Source organism: Chrysoperla carnea, chromosome 1 (assembly GCF_905475395.1).
Source record: "Chrysoperla carnea chromosome 1, inChrCarn1.1, whole genome shotgun sequence".
Taxonomy (NCBI): domain Eukaryota; kingdom Metazoa; phylum Arthropoda; class Insecta; order Neuroptera; family Chrysopidae; genus Chrysoperla; species Chrysoperla carnea.
Genome location: NC_058337.1, coordinates 2,021,515 through 2,045,670, shown reverse-complemented (window position 1 = coordinate 2,045,670; position 24,156 = coordinate 2,021,515). Strand labels below are relative to the sequence as shown.

The 24,156-nt window shown below is 28.9% G+C and overlaps 2 protein-coding genes across 2 annotated transcripts; both read left to right on the top strand.

Moving 5' to 3' along the window:
• Positions 1–7,387: 7,387 nt before the first annotated feature.
• Positions 7,388–8,921, top strand: LOC123290530. Its single transcript, XM_044870755.1, has 3 exons — positions 7,388–7,534; positions 8,377–8,405; positions 8,612–8,921. The coding sequence occupies exons 1-3, from the start codon at positions 7,468–7,470 to the stop codon at positions 8,855–8,857; spliced, it is 342 nt and encodes a 113-aa protein (XP_044726690.1). The 5' UTR covers positions 7,388–7,467; the 3' UTR covers positions 8,858–8,921.
• A 2,615-nt stretch (positions 8,922–11,536) lies between these two features.
• LOC123306185 (zonadhesin-like) lies at positions 11,537–22,608 on the top strand. The gene is made up of 11 exons (XM_044888084.1): positions 11,537–11,669; positions 13,275–13,459; positions 14,398–14,520; positions 17,517–17,658; positions 18,295–18,474; positions 18,907–19,092; positions 19,160–19,342; positions 19,403–19,549; positions 20,116–20,322; positions 20,510–20,692; positions 21,979–22,608. Exons 1-11 carry the CDS (start codon positions 11,585–11,587, stop codon positions 22,218–22,220), a joined length of 1,863 nt encoding a protein of 620 aa, XP_044744019.1. The 5' UTR covers positions 11,537–11,584; the 3' UTR covers positions 22,221–22,608.
• Positions 22,609–24,156: the final 1,548 nt, after the last annotated feature.

Sequence of the window (24,156 nt, the reverse complement as noted above, 5' to 3'; positions counted from 1 at the left end):
AAGATATAACAATTTTTAAAACATTTTTGATTAAATCAGCTTACATAATGCGGTGTTGTTGATTCCAATAAATGTTCAATACGTTCTGTAATTGATTTAAATAATTGACTTAAAGCAATACCAAAAATCATTAAAATTATGCTCATAAAATTCCATGCAATATTACATAATAAATCTGTTCCCTAAAAATCTTATTTTAAATTGAAAAAAATCACTTTATCGTATCGATTTATAAAACCTATATTTAAGAACGTTTTATCTTTTCAGCATCCGTTTAAGAAAATTATGAACTTAACTTCTTAAGCAAAGTTTTCTATCGGAAATCTAAAAATCAAAATCAACCAAATAGATTTGAAGTAAAATCATTTCAAAAGATACACAGGTAAAGAATTTTGTACAATGATTAAGGATTTTTCTATAATTTGAAAAGTTCTTAAATATAGCTTTTTTATTCATTACGAGCAGAACCGATTATAGTAACGCTCACGGAAAAAACTTCAAGATATCTACAGCACTTGGGATTTTGAATCAAATTTATTGGTGACAAAAATGGAAATATCATTTATAAGTTTTATAATAAAACTGTTTTTATGTTTTCATGATAATTTTAAAGTTACAGAAAGTTTGAAAAGAACTTTTCGAAAGAGAAACGAAAACGCCCGACAAAAATAAATGTTCGTAAAACATCGTTGTGACGTAATAATGTTTAGGAAGTATGAGCATGGTAATGGGGGCACAAATTTAAAAATAGATATTTTCAATTTTGATGGTAAATTTATATTATTACTTGACGATATAAGACGAAAAGTAAGAATAAAATTTTTCGATATCTGGCTTAATTTTCAAAATATCGAAAATTGAAAATTTTGTTTAATTATTTAGCTTTCGATATTTCGAAAACCAAGACACATATCGAAAAATTTTATTCTTATTTTTCGTCTACATTCATGAAGTTATAACAAAACTCATCATCAAAGTTGAAAATAAGATAAAAATAATTTCAACCCTTAATCTACCCTGCTCTAACATCCCTTATATGGACGGAGACACTTAGTTTTTTTCTTTTCTAATTCATTGCTAATATGTTTACTTTCTATTAAAAAGTTTTTTTTTAATTTGTTTTCATTCATTCCAAATGAAAATTATCAAAAACTTCCAAAATATGTCGTTTTTTCAGATTCCTCCATAAGAGCCAATGTATTTTATATCGATTTTTAATGACTTTTTTCTTAAAAATTTGCACAGATACCTAAGCTGAAATTTTAACCACATGTTCTTTGAGTAAAAGACTACCTACAAACAAATGTTGAGCCTTTAAATCAAACATTGTTGTCATGCTCATACATCCTTAATTGAATAGTATACACTGCATACAATTATTAATTAACATTATGACGTCACACGACGTTTTACGAACATTTCTACTGTCGGGGGTTTTCGTTTCTCCTTTCTTTTCTTCGTTCTTTTCAAATAGCCTGTAACTTTAAAATTATCACTGCAAAATTTCAAATCAATATTCCTATGAATAATGCAAATATGGGGATGTCTTCATCTTAACGTAGTTCCAGCATGGTATTTGAAGTTTCTATGTTAAAGCAATGGTACAATTTTTTTTTCGACAGAATTTAACGAAAAAATAAATTTAAGAATTTAATAATGCTTACTATTAATTCCCAAAGTTTCAGAAATTTTGACCGTTTAAAATGGGAAATAATTATGCCAACGTCCCAATTTCGATCAATTTACGTCAAAATTAATATCTCGAAAGTGAAAATTAATTTCTAAATTTTTTTTTTTAGAATTGTATTGTATAAACATTTTTTTCTACTTTTTCTTCAATATATAATAATATCATAAAAAATAGTTGGAGAGACCGGACATTTTACATGCTTTAAATGGGACATGACCCTCAAAATCGCGAACTTTGTCTTTAAATATCTCGCGATCTAAACGGTCAAAAATTATGAAATTTTAGGAATTCATAAATAAAGCGATTATAAACCCGAGAAAAAAAATTCGGCCAAATCTGTCGAAAAGTGATTTCATGCTGGTACTACCTTAAATGCCACACACTGCGTATAAGTTTTAAATAAGTATTTCCACTATCGCTCCCGAATTCGATTTTGTACGCAACAAATATTTATTCAATATTATATATAAAAATATTTACTTCTAACCAAAAACCAATCCAAAAATTGAATTTATAACGATTTGTATTCCACAAATCAAAATATTCCCAAAAATGATTTTTCATGTAACATTCCAGACTAGGAATATTGAAACCAGTTAGTTCATAAGCAGTATTTTCAGTAAATAGTAAATAAAAACATATGTGTTCAACTAAAATATTTCAAAAAAAATTATTTTTCAATCATATCTATTTTAAGGTAGTTGCATCGTTAACCCACTTTCCTTAAGAATTTATATACACTAGGTCTAAGTATTATATACAGTAACATATCTGTTGTTACAAATAATAGTGCACATATACAGTCTGGTGAGTCAATAGACATTTTGGACAAGAGTTTAAAAAACTCTTTCGACATGGAATTGCCCAAAGAAAACTCAATTAAGCTATGTCCATCGAACCCTGTATATGAGCATGTTTTTATGAACTTAACTTTAATGGCAAAACTACGCTAAAAACTTTTGTAAAAGTGGATTATCATTTCCAAAATTTTATAATGTACCTCTGCGTCACAAAACGTGCACAGAGCAAATGTAAAAAAGATGCCATAGTTTTTTTTCTGTAAAAATAAAATATACCTATCAACAAAATCTTAGAATTTTTTCTGATTTAATAAATATGCATAAGCAACTAGTGCAGATTTTGTGACGCTGCGTATACACTATCAGAGTAAAAATTACCCAAAGCAAACAAAGACAATAAGCCAGACGACCACCAAATTTTTGATTTCAGGCGCAATTTTGGTTGATGCCGATTTAAAGAATCCTCAACTTCCATCCAACGAGCCATAATTGTTGACCAATTATATGATAAATAAAATGTCAGCAATGCAGATATTAACGCAGTCAGCGAAAAATTTAAATGTGAAGCTGAAACAATTACAATTAACTCTACTCCAAAATTTTCTCTCCTTTCAATCAAAATATGTTTCGCAGCATCAGCCAATTCGATAGCCTTGTATGCTTGTATCAAATAATTTTCATACTTACCCAAAATTGCAAGACTAAATTGTCTAGAAATTTGGATATAATTAACATAAAATTTGGAAAATATTGAAAATAAACACACTCCAAAAAACATAAAAGTTGGAAATGAAATCCATTGAAATTTTGGTTTCTGTATGTGATACGGTTTTGTATAATTTGTCACCGGAAATAATCCAACAATTTGAACACATCGTATTATTGGAGCCATTGTTTCATGAAACGAATCTGATTTTGATTTCATTTTATCTTTTTTAATATATTTTTTTATAGTAATTTCTCTTTGATTTGATTTTTCGTGAAATTATTTTCTTTTTATACCTAAACATTGATTTTCATTTTAGTAATTCGTTGAAAATATAATTTTACACAAAAAAAACAATCAATTAAGAAAATTATCAATATTAACAATCTTTGGAAATAAAATTGTATAAATTATAGTGCGTGATTTATGGGAAGGAAAAGTATTGAAAATGAAAATTAAAATCTTGTTTTTTTATTAAATTATAAATTCATTGATTTTCCAATTAAACCTTGACACGTGTTTTCATATTTTTATTCAAAAATAAACCATTTTCACATATCAACAAGTTTTGATATAAAATTGATTTTGTAAACTTATAAAATATGTATTACATTGTTTTCATTAGGTTTTATTAGTCCAAGTTCCCCTAACAGTAACCAATACGTGATAAAGGAGAAGATAACGAAATTAAAGCGAAATATACTACTTTATGACGCAATTCAAAGGATCAGATTCCAAAAGGATAGGCCACCACCTAACCTTTTATACCATGCATATATGAAATATACATAGTACCTATATTAAGTTTAGTCCCAAGTTTGTAACGCTTAAAAATAATGATGCTAGGAAAAAAATTTTGTCATAGCTGTTCATAAAATCACCTAATTAGTCCATTTCCGGTTGTCCGTCCGTCCGTCCGTCCGTCTATGGACACGATAACTCAAAAACGAAAAAAGATATCGAGCTGAAATTTTTACAGCGTACTCAGGACGTAAAAAGTGAGGTCAAGTTCGTAAATGAGCATCATAGGTCAATTGGGTTTTGGGTCCGTAGGACCCATCTTGTAAACCGTTAGAGATAGAACAAATGTAAAAAATGTTCCTTATAAAAAATTAAACAACTTTTGTTTGAAACATTTTTTGTAAACATCACTGTTTACCCACGAGGGCGTTAATTAGGTGCACATTTTATAGTATGTATTAATATAGGAATATCAGTTGTGTGTGTGTCTATTTAAAAGTGAATATCTTTTGTTATTTACGTGACGTCAAAAAAACAAACGATTGCGCATCAACACTGTCTATACATTTTTGTATGTGTTATGTGATAAAGAAATCAACACTGACTATGCATGGTATTTCAACAATTAACTCAGTCAATTGTTTCTTTTCACTTGTTTTAGGCTAGAATTTTTGCACATCTTTTTGTATCTGCGTTTATCAATTTATTTGTTATTTTCATAAACTGTTTTAAATGCTTTATGATGTATTTACTACTGCTGTGATAGCTTGGATTAATATATTAAACCCGCGAGAAATCCCGCTCCCATAGTTACCGTTACCCCTGGCTAAAAAAAAACAACAAATTTCGTAAAGTGCAGGTGTAAAAAATCAAAAGCTCTTAAATTAATATTAGGAGAGCATGTATTAAAATTAATAATTACATGTTTAGAGTATTAGAAGGGCATCTATAACAACTAACATGTTTGCCTACTAACTTATTATTTAAATTTATGATATTTTTTCGTTCAGATTATTTTGTCTAGCGAGTTTTTTTCTAAGCAGTGAATTTTTAGGTTCGGAACCCTAAATTTTTTGAAAATATAATACAGTTCATGTTAGTCACTGATAATAATGAGTAAAAGTGCATACTGCAGTAAATTAAAACATTAAAATATTATTTACAAATAACAGTTGGAATAACTCAATTATTTCACTTTTGCCCTAGTTTTTGGTTTCATGGTCTTCTAAGCCATATTCACTTCGCTCGATTCAGTATTTCTGATTTTTATTTTTTTGTGTGTACGCAATCTGCAGTTTTTTTAACAACAAATTTACAAAAAAAAGTTTAAATATATCTGGTTTTAAAGATGAACACTTTTAAATAATTCTACTGTCAAGTAATTCTATTTTCATTATTTTTATTTTTTTTTTCCATGGATGTATGTTAGGATATTAGGATAAAATCGAAGGTATTAAAATATTCAGAAATTTTAAACCTTAAAAAATAGAAAAATTATTTAAATGAATTTTTATTTAGGTAGTAAAATGGTACAGTAAAAATATTTTGATGTAGAAAAATAAAAAGTAGAATTCTTTTGCTGTTAATAAAATGTAATTACAGTCAAAAATACTTTTCAGAATTTTTTTTTGTAGAATATGTTGATTTCGAGATATATACAATATATTAAACATTTCCAAAGATTTTTATAAATTCCATCATCAATATAAAACTAAAAAATCATACATTTTCTAAAAGAAAATTCGCTAATAATAAGGAAAAAAGAATATTTAACTGAATAATATCTAATAATTAAGATTCAAGATTGTATTTTGAATACTCTTTGAATGTAACAAACCAGTTTTAAGTGGAAATTAAATACTAGATAAAAAATTAACATAATTAAAAATAATTATATTAATAATAATAATAATTAATTGTAAAAAAAAAAATCAACTTGTATGAATAACAATTAATATGTAATCATTATAAAAATAAAAGCTTCTTTTAATTTCTTTAATTTTTCGAATAAATTACATTTTTGATTTAAATATATTTCATACAGTGCGATGTCTATACAGATTCATTCTAAATTTTCGAAAACAACTGTATGTCTGATTTTTCTTTTGTTATTAAACTTAAAGGCTAGCGTTAAATAAACTAAAACAAGTGAATTTCTGTGTGGCAAATTGAAAAAAAAAAGGATATTTAAGTGATAATTTACATTATTTATATTTATAGGCAATTTTATTACAAATATGATATACAAATTACATAATGAACAAAATTAAATTTCAATATGATTTTTCTAGCATGATTTTTTTTCTTAGCGATACATTTTCAGATCGTGAGTCTATTTTTCGTCATTAGCTAGCAAGATAAGCTTTAAAATGAGGAGAAAGTCATGGAATTTGATAAAGGAATACGAAAGATTTCGTAATGTGACAGAAAAACCTGCTGCAGATATATTATATAAGATCATATTAAAATTACAGCCGCAGTAAGACAGTACGAGCACCAAGGCAATTTTAGATTTAGGGTTAAAATTATTTTTACCTTATTTTCAAGATGCTCTCTTAATACTCTAAACTTATAATGACTATTTTTATACCATGTATATATGAAATATACATAGTATATTAAGTTTAGTCCCAAGTTTGTAACGCTTAAAAATAATGATGCTAGGAAAAAAATTTTGTCATAGGTGTTCATAAAATCACCTAATTAGTCCATTTCCGGTTGTCCGTCCGTCTGTGGACACGATAACTCAAAAACGAAAAAAGATATCGAGCTGAAATTTTTACAGCGTACTCAGGACGTAAAGAGTGAGGTCGAGTTCGTAAATGAGCATCATAGGTCAATTGGGTCTTGGGTCCGTAGGACCCATCTTGTAAACCGTTAGAGATAGAACAAAAGTTTAAATGTAAAAAATGTTCCTTATCAAAAATTAAACAACTTTTGTTTGAAACATTTTTTCGTAAACATCACTGTTTACCCGTGAGGGCGCCAATTAGGCGGAAATTTCCTAATATGTACTACACTTGATTATCAGTTATGTATGTGTCACATGTATGTATGTGTAATGTGATAAAGAAATCAACACTGACTATGCATTCAACAAGTAACTCAGTCAATTGTTTGTTTTCACTTGTTAATACAAGTTCTCGAACTTTGGATTTTTTTCAACACTTTTCTACGAAATTTTTGTTTGATATTTTTAGCCACGGGTACGGCGGTAGTCAGGAGATACGATACGGAAGCGGAATTCCCCTCGGGTCGAGCTAGTATGTGTTTCTTATGTTAATTAAAAATAGAATACAATTAATATGAAACAGAGTTTTTTATCGCGAGGCCTTTATTATATCCGAACAATAGAGTCTCATCCATTATGTTTAACTATTATTCTGAATCAGCAGGAATCAAAAAAATATGACTATAAAATAGGTGTTCGAAAATTATCAAAGTATACTATTTTAAAAGTTTACTTTTCTTTGGATAAAAACTCACACAGTTTTCAGTTATTATAAAGTGTTTAAACAATTGATTCAACAATGTTTCTTAAATATATTTTGTTAAGTGTAATTGTGTTGGTTAATTGCGTGTGTTCGAATGCATTTGGTAAGTCTTTGCATTTATCGAAAGACAGTCAGAAGAATTAAAACAACTTTAAGGTATTTCGATCCCCCTATTAGCTTAATTGGTTAAGGAATAACCAATTCTGACCTCGTTCCAACAGCGGGTTCGATTCCCGCCGTCGCAACAAAATTAAGTTAATTAATAGTTGTGATAGGCTAGTGTAGTTCATGGTATATGCATGAAGGAGGTGCACTCAGCCTCTGAAGTTGAGGAGCTGATAATTGAAATTATCAGCGGAAAGGTGGTCGATCGATTCTTTAAACGGTTTACAAGAAATTTCGGTCTACTTCCAGCATGGTTTTTGCAGTTCCTATGCTAAAGTGGTATATTTTTTTTTTAGCAGAATTTAACGAGAAATTTTTAAGAACTTAATAGGGCTTATTATTAAATCCAGCTGCGTTTCTTATTTTGACCAATTTACGCCAAAAGTAATATCTCAAAAACGGATTTTTTCATTCTAAAAGTACTCTTTTCAACTCAACCTTTTTTAATTACTTACTTTATTTTCAATTTTGTCGAAAGGATTTTTTAATATCGTAAGAAATAACTGGAAAGGCATAGATACGTTGCTGACTATCTCGCAATCCGAACGAACTAAATTTCGGCAACTTTGGAATCTCACAGCTAACATTAGTCTAAGCCTGTGAAAAAAATAGGCCAAAAATGTCGACAAGTGCATTCATGCTTTACTTAATCGGGAAGCTATTAATCTGATTTCGGCGAGTCATACCTGTAATTGTTATTTTTAGTAAATAATTGTGTCATTTTTCATTTTATTTTTTCTTCCAAATGCATTTAAACTAAAAATACTTTCATTTTTTTAGCATCTGAGGGCGAGGGAGCGATAGAAGAGGTAAGCAAAACTTCAATTACCATATTTTAGGGAATTTGCAAAATGTATAATTCCTCATTAAATTAAAATTTACCCTTCAAAACATAAAAGATAAAAAACTTTATCATTATCATAGTTTCAACTCAAAAAACTTCCACTCGTTATAAACAGAAGCTTTAATTAATTAATATTTTACAAAAAGAAAAGTAATATTTCGTCCTTTATAGAATCCCGAAAAACAAGAAATGTCAGACTTGATACCAAAATTCCAAAATTATTTGTGGGGAAATCGTAACCGACGAGAAATGCCAGATTGGATACCAAAATCCGAAAATGAACTGTTTGGAAAACGTAATCGACGGGCTGTGTCTGGCTGTGGATCAAAATATGTAAAACCTTCGCCGCAAAAAAGCAACCAAGGAAAAAGACCAAATTTACATAAAGCTTTAGAACAAAGTTTAGCAGGAAAGTAATAAAAGACATATTGAAGAACTCCTACAATGCTGTGAAATGTAAAATATATGTTTTATAAAACCATTATTTAATTTTTTGTTTTTCCATTAAATTATAATTAATTAGGTATTATTTAAAAATACAGCAAAATTTCTAAATCATTAAATTTTTGTTATTTATCCCATTTCCTTTTTGTTAATACAAATAATCTTATTAGGCGAGCGAAGTGAGCCTCTACTAGGTTAAAATGTAACATTTTGGTGGTAAACTTTACAAAAAAAATACAAAATATTTAGACATGCAATGAAATGTTGTAGTTCCATATTTATGTCTAGATGTGTTATAAATCATTATTTTTAGAAAAAATTATATAAATAATAAAAAACAACAGTATTTTTTATTTATTACATGTATGTCTACATATCTGTAGAGACAGTGGCACCATCTGTGAGCTACATCTAATACTAATAAATAATTGGCTACATTTAATATTAATTTTAATTGAGTGGTCATCTGTAGATTCTTTCAAGTTTTAAAAAACTTCATAATGAAAAATACAAAAAACGTTTTTAGCAATAAAATGCCACGACGTCGTACGTTGACGAGTCGTAAAGAGCGTGATCGTAATCGATCATTAATGCGTGATTATCGGAAACGACGAAAACAAGATCAAGAAGAATTATATCTTTATCAAGATGATATTAATTTTAAAATGTACGCAGAAAATTTTGAGATTGCTCAAAAGAATTTGAATTTTGAAGTATGTAATGTATGTGATCGTCGTTGGTTTGATTTAGAAATTAATAAAGATAGGTTTTGTTGTATTTGTCATAAATTTAAAATCAAAAATGAATTGAATATTTTCACAGCGGATAATAACATGGATCCTGGTTTACAACCTGATGTTTTAAAGAAATTAACGTTTTGTTGAGGAACAATTAAATAAAAAATATTTGTCAATAATTGAAGTAGAATTTTATTTCAGGAATATATATTTTATATGATACCATTCGCGAGTCATTACAAAGTTATTCTTTTAGCTAGTTTTGTATTTAAAATTAAACATTTCTATCAAAAACTGTCATCTCAAGATGCACGCATATCTTTGTTGTCATTTTAAACACTAGGTGTCAGGAGTGATAAGATCACTCTATATATAGTGTGTCCCCCAGATAGAGGTAACTATACTTGTAAATTTTCTTATTTTTCATTTTAAGAAATAAACTCATTCTTTATAAAAAATTTTGCTTATTCTGAAAAGTATATAGGTATATTTAAAACTTCTAAATAATGTACAGGGTAGCCAAAAAATTGAAATGACTATTTTTTGGTAAACTACCCTTCGTTTTTATAAGTTGATAAAATGTTATTTAGAAAAGTTACTCGAAATTAACAATTATGACTCTATACAAAATATCAAGAAGATCCGTGTTAATTAATAGGATTTTTTGGGAAAATTTTTTCAATCGGGCATAAACTGAACAAAGCTTAGCCCTCCCAAATTTTAAGTGACTTATTAGAAAAATTATTTTCTCCTTTTTATACAACAAAAAGTTTGTCCCTAAAAAATGTATTTTTAATAAAATTTATTGCAACAGGTAAAATTTTTTATGGCGCGAGTCCAGACAAAGCAAAAGAAAATTTTTAGACTTTTTATTTATTTATTTCTAAGAAATAAAAAATTTACAAAATAGGCGCATTTTATTAATAAAACAGCATCCGTTAAAAATACATTTCCAATAGAGATTGTGATAATGTGATGAATTAAATACAAAAAAAAAAGTATTAATTAACAACAAGCGCGGATTCAGAGGGAGGTAATCAACTTTAATTCATTTTATTTGAGGTTTTAAAATGAAAAAATGAATAACACCAATTTCAATTTTGGGCAATAGCCGATTCCAAAAAGGTCTTTTTTTCCGAAAATACGCTATAGAAAGCGCAATTTTCAATTTTTTAAAAATTTTTCTAATCGGCAAAAGTAACATTTTGTATTAATGACAAATAATTATAACAAAAATTGAACCGTTCACAGCTAAAACAAAAAAGAACGATTTTCGATGAAATTTCGTGATTTTCTCGGGGAAGAATCAATGAAAACGCAGGTGTGGGAGCACCTTTTAGCTGTTTAATAAGGCAGATATGATCTTGTTTTAAATTAATTTCTGAAAAATTATTACTCTTATTTTATTTACAGCTAACTAAATTGTCATAAAATCTTTGATTAATTCTGAAAAAGTCTTCTAGGAAAACTCAGAATATTTCTTCCGAAAGAGTCTCAATCTTTTACCACTTTCCATGTCATTAAATGATTGATTAATAATTGATTTGATAGTTTCTGACTTTTTTTGACTTTTCAGAGATAGTTTTACTTCACATATTCTTTTTCTGAATTACAAACTAATTATTCTTCCAGAACAGATTTATTTCCACAAGGGAAATAAAAAAATCATTAAGTTGTACTTTTCAGTGCCCCCTTTTAAAAAATAATTTATGGATCCGCGCTTGTTTAATATAACGCAGATTTTAAAATTACCATTACTTGATTTTATTACATGGCCGCAGAATTCTTTTGAATCAGCAAGACATAGCATGAGTTATTCTTTTTTTTGATAATCATTTATAGATAATTCTTCTTCAAAACTAATTAAATTATATTTTTTTATTCAGTTAAAATCGAAGTTTTGTATTTTGTGACAAAATAAATTAAGTGTTTTGTGATTTAACATCAAAGTGTTTTTTTTACAATGTTAAATGTTAAATTTATTTTATTATGTGTAATTGTTATTGTTAATTATATTTATGCAAATCCTGTAAATCCTGTAAATCCTAGTAAGTTCTTTAGAAAAATCAATTATTTATCAATTTTTGGGACGGTAGAACGATAACGGTCCAAGTGACATTCTTTATATTTGTAAGAAAATACAGATAATGTGTTTTTAAGACGTTTCGATACCAAAACGGAAGTGTTTCGTAATCAATGTTGGTTTTTTCATCAATAAGTGCTTTTAAATAAAAAATAATTAATATATGTAATGTATACATACAATGTTTTAGTATTGTACACTGTTGTGACAAATAGTGTCCGAATATGGCAGCATGTTTTTATGGACTTGACTATATAGTTATCGAAACGACTTAAAGCTTAAAGTATTTCGATACCGTAAAAATGAAAATGATACCAAAAATTTTTAATTTTATTTGTCAATAACTCACCGTTACATAAGCACATTTATAGTTCTCATGGGAATTAATAAAATTACAATTTTTTGCTTGCAGGTTTTTCTAAATATTAATTATAATTATTAATAAATACTTTTTTTTATAAAGCTTAAATTATTTTTATATAATAAAAAAAATTAAGAACGAGAGGTGTCGTGAGACACTCGGTTGGAACTATGTTACTGTCATATCTTCGTATATTATAAATGTAGCGCTAACTCTTTTACTAAGATTTGCATCTAGGTCAAGATTGTAAATTATTTTCATAATATTCTCAAAATTCATAGCAAGCTGAATCGATTAAAAAAGTTTTAATTTCCTAGGTAACACATCGTCGGATTTTTAGGTCGTTTTAAATTGTTGTACATTTTTTAGGTTTTACCTCCCAACCAGCAAACAAATTATAACTTGCGATAAGGAATATAATTCCAAAAACTTGTTTTTTTTAAAATGTTAGTTAAATCTTTAAAAATTATAATTTTTTAAGAAGGGAAAATTTGCCACAATTATGGTAAATTATTTCATTCCCATAATAACTAATGCTAAAAAGTTGTGACTTCTAAACATGTTTAAGAATAATTTCTCAAAAATTTAAGTTAATGGTTTTTTGTTTTTCTGTAGCGCCTCAATAACCTTAACAGCTCAAAGATTTACTATTTTTAAATTAATTTAAACAAAAAATTATTTAAAATCTAAAGGCCAATAAATTCATTTAAAGGTTATTTTCAAAATAAACGCATATGTATATATTATATATTTATTAATAAAAATACAAGTTTTAGTTAATGATTATGTTGAACTTGACATTTTCAAAAATAAAAGCAAGCAAAGACAAATATTTTCAAAATCTTAAAAATCTGATGTCAAATTCATATTGAAGGTTGAATAATCATTTACAAATTTTGCATTACTAAGCCAAAATAATTTACTTTTTATATTTACGGTATTCCATAGTTTATTATCCAAAAATTAAATTTACTAATTTTATTTAGTAATAAAATTATTTATTATAAGCGTTATTTAAAAAAGCACAAAAAAAATTATTATTTTCAAAATATCAAAAATGGAAAATTTGGTTTAATTATATTCAGCTTTCAATATTTCGAAAACCACGGCAGATATCGAAAACTGTCACGATTAAATGAATTAAACTCAGATTTTTCGTAATTTCACAAATCAAACGAATAGAAGTAAAAATATTTTTAATTTTTTTAGCGCCACAATGTGTGGGACTGTATGAAAGATGGGATGATTGTGGACCAGCATGCCCACAAACTTGTGATAATTTCCAAGAAAATATTATTTGTACAGATAATTGCGTACCAAGTTGTGTATGCACTGATGGTGCTGTTCGTAATCGTTGGGGTAATTGTGTTCCAGAAAAGAAATGTGCTTTAGAGGTAATGTGTAACATAAAAAAAGTAGCGCAGTAGATGCGCTAGCTAAGCAAATTTCCTCAGAGATTAAAGAATTGCATTTTTTGTTTTTCAAGAATTTTTATTTCGAAAACTAAGCATCTAGAGAACAAATCACAAGAGTACGTTTTGACTTACAGATATAAAACTGATACAAAATTACAAAAATATTTTTAAAAATTTTAAACTTTGTGACCCCCCCCCCCCAAACTTTTTTTATCGGTCGATTTTTCTCATTCATGAATTTGACCATTCAAATATCAAAACCCTTCTTGACACCAAATATTTAAATCGGACTTAAATTGCGACCACTAGAGAGCTTACAGACACATAAATATATAGATATATAGAGTGTTCTGTTATTGATAGTATGTAAGGTGTTCTGTTATTGATAGCAGAAAATTATACCAGTAAATTAAGCTTATCAAGACAAATGGAAAAGTTTCTTACCAAATTTCGATCTGAGGCCAAATTTGGGAGATGTGACTATGGGAAGAATAGAAATAACTGTGCATTCACAGACCTGTCAAACTCATTTTTACCGAAGGAAATGAAGCTATTGCTTTTGTACTCAATTATGAACAAATTTCTTCAAACGTTCTTACCTAATAGATGTCAAATAGCTGACCATAGGACACCATAGGTCATTTTTGACAACTATAAGGTAGGATCGATGAACGTTTGAAGGAATTTGTTCAAAATACTATTTTCGAGTACCAAAGGAATAGCTTCATTTCCTCAATTTCAAAATTTTAACTAATCATAAATTACTATAGAAAAATTGTCCTTATCAAAGATATCGAGCATAATATTTATCGAGAAATCTTATGTATGCTTATGTTGAAAGTTTGATGAATGGGCTTATTTCTTAATTTTTCGTAAATTTTAAACGTAAAATTTCTAACATGTGTTTTTTTTTCCAGAACCGTGCAAGAGCATTAAATCCAGATCATTCACGTGTACTCCGTTTCCATTCAAAACGTGAAGCTCCGAAATCTGAAAACTTTTGGAAATCAGATCTGAAGAAAGCTAAAAAATTGTATAAAAAATATTAATATATGATTAATTAATTAATGTGAATTTATGTGATAATGTGAGTTATTCCCCTTTTTGTGATCAAATTTTTTAAACAAATATCCCCTCTCCCAAATATTTTAATTAGAGAGAAGGTTTGGGGCACACTGCACAACAAATGGAACAAATTATTGAATGTGGTAAAATGGTAAAAGTTGTTATGATTTTCTTAAAATATATGTTTCCGAACTGAAGTTATTCTTACTTCTTGACGGGCGCAGGTTATAAAAAACAAAATATATTACAATTGTGCCCCATATTCCACTGAGCGCCCAAATTCGCGTACTTAAATGTACATAGTTGTGAAATTTTCATTTATATTTAATTTATTATTTAAGAAAATGTATCATAAATTAAATTCTTAAATTTAAACACACTTTTTGATTATTTTTATTTCAAATTAATCCTTATATCTGTATTATATTTCTAACAAATTTTTGGAAAGTTGAGTTGTGACCATTAACAAGAAAAGCAGGGCGAAAAACACAATTTTCCATGCAATGACAAATAGCTAATTACCTACAGCGTGTAACAAGTAAATTTGGCACACGCAGTGGGTATAATTATAGCTATTTATCGGAAAATATTTAACAAAATGTTTTATTAACAAAATTTTTTTTACCCACACACTTTCCGAGATACTTAATATTAAACATGCCAACAAATGTATACGAGTTGGGTTCAAACGACAGGAAGTCTATAGAATTTCATAGAATAGGGTATTCCACTATTTTTGAAAAAGTACCTCAAAATGTTGATAATAAAAAGCCACCAAAAATTTATTTCGGAAAAATACACACGCTTTCTTGCCAAAAACTTAAATTAAATTTAAACCTGTCAAAAACGCGGGCATCCAATTTGATGACGTAATATCGGTATCTATCGGTATCATTATACCAAATAACACAAATAAGTTTGACATAGACATCGGATTATAATAAATATAAGTACTTATTATCTATGGATATATTATACCCAGCTCTCTACACTGAACTAATTGATGGTCTATGGCTTATACCGATATGACGCCACAGCAAGGCTTGCCCACGTTTTGGGTCACGTGATATAGAGTTTAAAAATTACGATTTTTAATTTTAATATTTTAAAAGAAAAATGTGCTTTTATGACTCGAAATCAGAATATTTAAGTATATTTTTACATAAATTTTAACTTTAGCATCCCCGTAGCATCCGAAATACCATAATAGACTAATTTTGTAAATAAAGTGTATTTATTTATCACTAATTCACGATATGAAAATTATTGAAACAATAAAAACTAATTTTGAAAAAGTTCGTGAAATTTTAATAGACATGTATGTTTAATTCATTAAAATTTTCATTCAATTCCCTTTCCGGATATTTTTATTTTTATTTTTATATATTTTTATATCTAGCACGTTTTATTTCAGACAATAAAAAATTTGCAAAGTAGGCACATTTTTATCACGATTTTGAAAACATTTTTTTAGGATATATTCAACAATTTTATTAGATTTGAATTTAGTCAACTGCTGTTATTTATAGTGAAATTTTAAAAAATAATAGTTTCTGTATGTTTTTTTGAAGTTTCTCAGATCGCAGAAGGTTTGTAGATTTACTTATTTATATTTTTTAAACGCATAGTGAACGCAATAGTCCAGGAGCTCGTGGCAATAAAACAGCACTATATGTACTAGATGTGCCAGGGTTTATAATGGCAGAAATATTTTTTGCCAGGATTTTTTTATTTTTTACTGGTGTGACAGATATTTTGGTCAAGTTTTATTGGTAAAAATCGGTATGACAGACCTTTCTGCCTCAATAAGAGCTATCACACCCAATTTTCCAGAAAATAGATAAAATTTTATGGTCTCTTACAAATTAATTTCCATGAAAGTGCAAATTCTTGAAATGCCTAGTCCATATTGTAGCTATCGTTAAATTTATGCGAAATTTCGAAATCAGTGAAAGTGTAGATTTACTTTCCCGGGTTCTCCGCTTGCAATGTGTTTTTGTGCTAGGAAATCCAACTTTCTGGCCTAGGATCGTAATATACTATTCTGTTTTCGTACAAATTTCCTTCAAAATCACTTTGATTGTGTCAAACAAAATAAACCAAATAACAGTAAAAATATTTATTTAAAATGAGACTTTCTTCCGTTATTTTATTAAACAAATTTTTATGATAGCAATAAAATTGATTAAACAATTTTTATTTAAATTCTTTGCTCTATTTTCCTTTCAATACTGTCAAGTATTTAAGAGCTTTATAGCTCAAAGGTTTAGCAGATAAACGCATAGAAACAACCTTTAAAATTTCTTTAGAAATATGATGAGTTCTTGAAATAAATACCACAATACTCGAAATAAAATTATTGAATAACGGTTTTGGCCGTGGAAATTCATCCTTATATTTAAGCATGGATATGTTTACATTCAAGGGGGGGGGGTAAATCATGTTAGTGTTAGCTGCCTCCTCCCCCCCCCTTGGGCCCTGGATTAACCATTGGTTTAATTGGCTCAGTGCGTCTCAAACATTACTCATGCCAAAATACTGTTGTGATTTTTTTTTTATTTTTTCAAAACATCCGATTTGACTCCAATTCTCTAGACCAGGAAATTCCTTCTATACTTCAGATGGACTGCTCTCTCTCTCCATTTAATTAAAGAAGTATCACCCAGAAATATCCCACATTTAATTACTGCCATTAGGCTTCTGAAGCACTTGCAAGAAATTGCAATACAATACAAAAGATCCTCTAAAACTTACTCTTAACTCAAATCTAATCAAATATAAAAGAAATCCCGAAGAAGTTTAAATAAAATGACGAAACGTTGCTTAGTGTTTATTTTTACATAATTTGAAACAGCATCCTAAAAATATGAATCACAATAATATTCGATATATATATTTTTTTTAAACATAAACTTCTGATTAATTTCATTAATAATTTTTCAGTTAAATACATATTTTTAATTCTGAATGAATTAAAGTTGTAAAAATGAATTATAGTCAGTATTTATCCATATTAAGTTTAATTTTATTAAATATTCATTTGAAACCAATATTGGGTACATTATGTGCCGAAGGACCAAATTCATCTCCAACTTGTCAACCTCAAACTGAGGGTAAGTTTTAGTTTTTTTTATTTATTTTTATAATTTTTTTTTTTTAATATTTCTGTTAGTAGCCGCTGGTTTAAATGTACACCGATCCAGGACATTTTTCTTCAATTTAGTAAATGATTTTCAAGCTTAATTTGTTTCAAATTTTTAAATATTTTTACAATTTATCAACCCCAAAATTTTTTTTCAACAAAAACCTTGTAAATCCAGCCTTATCATTATATTATAATTGATTTTGTAGAATAGCAATAAATATCCATCTGTTGATGAGAAAGAGAACTATTTTTAAATTTTAAGATACGAACGCTATCTATGAATAGAAAATAGAACTGTAGTTGAATTGTAAAACAAAGAGAGCCACCTATGAATGGGAAATGAAATTATTCCAATGCATATGTTAAATTGTATTTAGACAAGGGGTAGAAAAGGGCGAAGTGCAGACAGAAGAGAAACCAAACACAATTTTTGGAACATTTCGAACTGACGACGTCATTTTTTTAATAATTCACTCTCAGTAATATTATTTTCATAGGCGTCCATTAAAAAGTTTCACTTCAATAACAAGACTTTCATGTTCTCCGAGTATTGTAAATTACCTAAAAATTTAAGTTAACTAAGATAATAAATATATTTTCTCAGCCGACTGTACCGAACGAGAGACACTAAATTCTTGTGGAAATCTATGTGAACGTTCATGCGATGATATTGAAGGGAAACGTCCATGTCCACTAATTTGTGGACCGCCGGCTTGTGTATGCTCTGGAAACTATGTACGTCATCCAAATGGGCAATGTGTTTTACCCCAAGAATGCCCGATACGTAAGTATCTGCAGAGATGTCTCTGTTATAAATTGTCGATTTTTTTTTACGTCGAAACTTGAACTTATTTGATTGACCACTTTTCAATGAAAAATTAAGCAGTCAAAAATTTTATGCGTAACACTTTTCCCAAAACATCAAAAAATAATTACAAAAATTTCTAATAAACTTTGAAAAACAAAGTTATTGAAATAAATACCACGATACTCGTAATAAAATTGTTTATTAAGAAATACAAATTAATTAATGGGTTTGTAATGTGTTATATGAATAAATTTAGCTATTGACGATGGTTGCACTGCAATCAAAATATCGATATTTAACAAAATGTAAGTCTGTTTCATTTCGAGTATCGTGGTATTTATTTCTAACTATGTCTCAACTCGAAATCAACAAAAATTCATCGTTGTTTGCAACGAATTTTTTTTTTAGAACAATGTCCACCGCATGAATATCTCAAATTGTGTGGCCGAATATGCGAAGACACTTGTGAAAATAATGGCAAACCAAAATTATGTCCTCGGATTCAATGTAGTAATTTTACTCAAAATTGTTCATGTTCCGAAGGCTATGTTCGAAATTCGAAGGATATATGTGTGTTACCGGAAGAATGCCCACGTAATTTTACATTTTCAAAAAATTATTTATGCCAAGTCTGAAATTATTACCATCACTTCTTTTTTAGAATGCCAACAAAATCAAACATACACGGATTGTGGGTCCTCGTGTCCAAGAACTTGTAATCCCAGATCCGATGCTCAAATTTCATGTCTTGCTGTTTGCTTAACGGGATGTTTTTGCAGTCCAGGTTACGTGACATCCCAAACATATGGTGGTTGTATTCTACCTGATGACTGCCCCAATTCTGGTAAATTCGAAGATGTGTACATGAAATTCACATCGTTTTAATTGATAATTCATTTTGTAGAAAAATGTTTCGATAATGAAGAGTATCAGGAATGTGGGACAGCTTGTCCCGATACTTGTGATAATTACAGGAATCCAAATCGACCCTGTACCAAACAATGTGTTCAAGGATGTTTCTGTAAGCCTGGATTAGTTCTCAATTCAGACGGTAAGTTTCTTCCAGAAATTAGTACTTTGATAGGTTAAATTTGAATGGTAGGTGCCAACATTTCACTTAAGTTTGTCAACTCGAATTTCATAAGGGTGCCGCCCCGTTAACTTCCCATTTGTCTTTTCACGCTCTTTACAAAATTAAAATTTTACCCAATTTAGTTTTAACTCCCCTTATAAAAAAGTCCAATTCAGTTCTGATTCAAATTTCCAATCCATTCTTATTCAATCCAATAGAATCTGAAATTTCCAATTCGATCCCATTCATGAATTGGAATCAATTGGAAATTTCCGACTAGTTTTATTGGATTGAATCGGAATGAATTGGAAATTTTTTCCCAATTACATCAAATTCATTTCAATTAAATTTGGATTCAAAATTTTTATTGGTTTCAATGAGAATGAATCGGAATGAATTGGAAATTTTTCCCAATTGAATCCTATTCATTCCGATTGATTGAATTAGAAATTTCTGATTCATGAATCGGACTTTTATATCAGGGTCAAACCTCCGATATATTACTGAATTATTCAGTTATTTAAATAAACTTTCTGTAAAAAAAGGAAAATGTATAAGTCCTGACCAATGTCCACCTCCTACTTGTGGAGAACACGAAGTTTACACCGATTGTGGAACAGCATGCCCAGATACTTGCAGTAATTTGGGTACCAAACTCAATTGTATTGCACTTTGTGTGCCAGGATGTTTTTGTGAACAAGGTTATGTTCGATCAGCTAGCGGAAAATGTGTACTTCCATCACAATGTCCAGGTTTGTTGATGTACAGGATGGTACATAAGGCACGCACTCATTTAAAATTAGAACACCTTTTAGAACAAAATTTATTGATTGAAGAAATTTGTTCCAATTTTAAATGTACGCGTAACTTTTACGCCACTCTATAAGATCGAATTTCGATTAACTGAATTTTAAATGTAATAATATATTTATTTTGCAGTGAATGAAACCTGTACAAAACCTAACGAACGTTATAACGAATGTGGGACCAAAAATCAAAGAAGTTGTACGAACTTTTTTAATTACAGTCCACCAGCAGGTGGTTGCGAAAAAGTGTGCGAATGTGATAACGGCTATGTTCGTGATTGTAATGGATTTTGTACACAACCTCAATCATGTCCAAGTAAGTGAAGAATTCCCTCAAAAATGTTTATCAAATCTCCTATATCCTGAGAAAACTATGAAAATTAAAATTTATTGAGAAATATTCTTAAATATTCGGATTTTGAGTCATAAAAGCACAATATTGTTTTATTATATTAATTATATTAAAATTAAAAGTCATAATTTTAATTTGTATATCATGTTACCCAAAACACAAGCCGCCATGATGTTACATCATAAAGGCAAAAATAATATGTATTAATTACTAATTTTTTTATGGCGTTCATAGAAATTGTAGGTCATGTCACCATCAACTTAATACATATCATGAAGGTTATAAGAAGAAGAACGATCGCTATAGAAAATATTGTCCCCGAAATATGGATAAAATAAGTGAGGCGCTGCGACCGCTAAGTAGTATCAATAGAAGCGGGCTGTTGTGCGCTAATTTGAAATGATATATCAATTTGTACATTATGCGACTAACTTCGTCTACTTGAACTCATAAACAGGTAACTTCGCAGATACTACTTCTTGATGACAGCGCGGCTGGTGGCTGAAAAATGAACTATAAATTCTACAAATTTTCAGGGACAGACGCGCTAATGCTTTAACACGTAGCGATCGTTCTCCTTCTTTATAACCTTCATGATACATATAATAATTACATACACCAATCTTTTACCAAAATTACGTCACCAAAATGGCTGACATTGTTTTTTGCAAGAATAAAAAAGGTTTAAAATGAAATTTTATGGCAAAAAAGTGGGCTTATTTTGCTGAAACATGTTTTTTGTAGATTTTTATTAGGAAAAACAACTTTGAAGTACATTTTCAAACATAGTAGAATACCCTACTGCTGAAGAGGTAGTCGCATTTACAAACGCACCTTTCAAAAGACTTTGCACAGAGCATGCGACAAGGCTCGGTTGAAACTCACTAAAACACAGTTGATAAGGTTGGTGAAACTCTTGAAAGGACACTTTCGAATGAACTTCCACCATCATAACATGGAGACCTCTGGTGATACCACTTGTAGCGCCTGTATGGAGGACAATCCATACATGTTATTTGCACATGTAGAAATCTGCAGGGCGTCAGGTTTAGAATGTTGGGTCCGATTTCTGCATGGCGTCTGACCAGAATCTTCATCTGCTTAAAATTGCACCAATTACGTGGAGACGTCTCGCCTTTGATTGACAAGTTGTTTCTAAGAATGGTATAGAGGATTCCTTGATTTAGGGTCTAGGAACTCATTTGTATTACCCGTCTTATGTATTATTATTATTATTATTATTATTCCAGATTTGTGTGGAAAAAATGAAAAATTTGATTGTGGATCAGCATGTGACACAGAATGCGCAACATTGGGTCAACCATGTCCAATTCAAAATATCAAATGTAATGAAAAATGTTATTGTATTGATGGTTATGCCAGAAATTCGAAAGGGGAATGTATTCCAATTAATGAATGTCCAAAAAAAGAATGTACTTGCCCACAACCAACCAGAACGAGAAAACGGCGACGTTCTTGTAATCATAATTAAATTTCTGGAATTAATAATGACTCTCTAGTTTGGTATGTTTTAATAGAAAAATTGGAATAAAAAAATTACAGTCTACCATTTTGAATACTCAAAATAGAGATAGTTCGTTAGGTAAAATTTGATGCGGTCGTGTTACATAAGGCAAGAGGCTAAAAAATAAATAAAATCTCCTAGCAGTAGGTGTGTATTTCAGTGATAAATAAAGGGTAACTAACAACCTTTTTTAGCCTCCTGCAAAGGGTAACTAACACCTATAACTGCATAATAGGGTGTTATCGTTAGTCAAAAATAAATTAAGAAATTTGAAAAAAGTTAAAATTTATGTAAAACAAGTGAAAACTGAGTCAATTGTTAAAATACCATGCATAGAAAGTATTGATTTCTTTATCACATTACACATACAAACATGTGACACATACATAACTGTTAATCAAGTATACTTAGTACATATTATAAAATTTTCGTCTAATTAGCGCCCTCACGGGTAAATAGTGATGTTTACGAAAAAATGATTCAAACAAAAGTTGTTTAATTTTTGATAAGGAACATTTTTTACATTTAAACTTTTGTTCTATCTCTAACGATTTACGAGATGAGTCCTACGAACCCAAGACCAAATTGACCTATGATGCTCATTTACGAACTTGACCTCACTTTTTACGTCCTGAGCACGCTGTAAAAATTTCATCTCGATAATTTTTTTCGTTTTTGAGTTATCGTGTCCACAGACGGACAGACGGACAGACGGACGGACGGAAATGGACTAATTAGGTGATTTTATGAACACCTATGACAAAATTTTTTTCCTAGCATCATTATTTTTAAGCGTTACAAACTTGGGACTAAACTTAATATACTATGTATATTTCATATATACATAGTATAAATATACTTAAATATTCTGATTTCTGAGTCATAAAAGCACATTTTTATTTTAAAATATTAAAATTAAAAATCGTAATTTTTAAACTGTATATCACGTGACATAAAATGCGGGTAAGCCCTGCTGTGATGTCATATCGGTATGAGTTAATTCGGTGTAGACAGCTGGGTATAATATATCCATAGACAATAAGTATTTATATTTATTATAATCAGATGTCTATGAATATATCTGTCAAACTTATTTGAGTTATTTCGTATAGTGATACCCATATTACGTCATCAAATTGGATGCCCGCGTTTTTGACAGTTTAAAAAAGGTTTAAAATTTAATTTAAGTTTTTGGTAAGAAAGCGTGTGTATTTTTCGGAAATAAATTTTGAAGTACTTTTTCAAAAATAGTAGAATACCCTATTTTTTGCATTCAACTCGCCAACTGGCGATAATTATTCGTACTACTTAAAATCAGAATAAGGTCTGAAATGAGTAGTTCCAATTTAGATTACCAGATGGTCATACTTGTACTTATCATTTCTTAAGGCCAATAAAAATATTAAAATTCAAATCAGATAAATCCCGCTAACCGAACATAAAAATTTGTACTATTAAACAGGAAGTGGGTCGCTTTTTCAGTAGTTTAGACCATCTGATTACTTACCATTTATCAATAATATAATCAATCCTCAAATCAATCTAATAGGGAATATTCATGAAATTTAAATTTGGTTCAAATATTTTTCTTCCGCAACTTTAATGACTGGACATTTCAACTAAACCATTACTTTAGTAATTAATATCTTTTTAATTACTTAAAATTAATTAATAAAATTTAGTACAAATTTAGTGAGGGGATTTAAAAATTTCTAAAACGGAAATTCAAATTTTTATACGGACGTGACATCATAGTACGGGTTTATCAAATTTGTTGACATACTGTATGATATTAATTACTTACATTTTATTTGGTATTTCATTAAATTATATTATTCTACCGGCTTTTTATTAGAAAACTTAATAATAACGAGTGTAAATTCTGTGTTGTTAATTCTTTTTT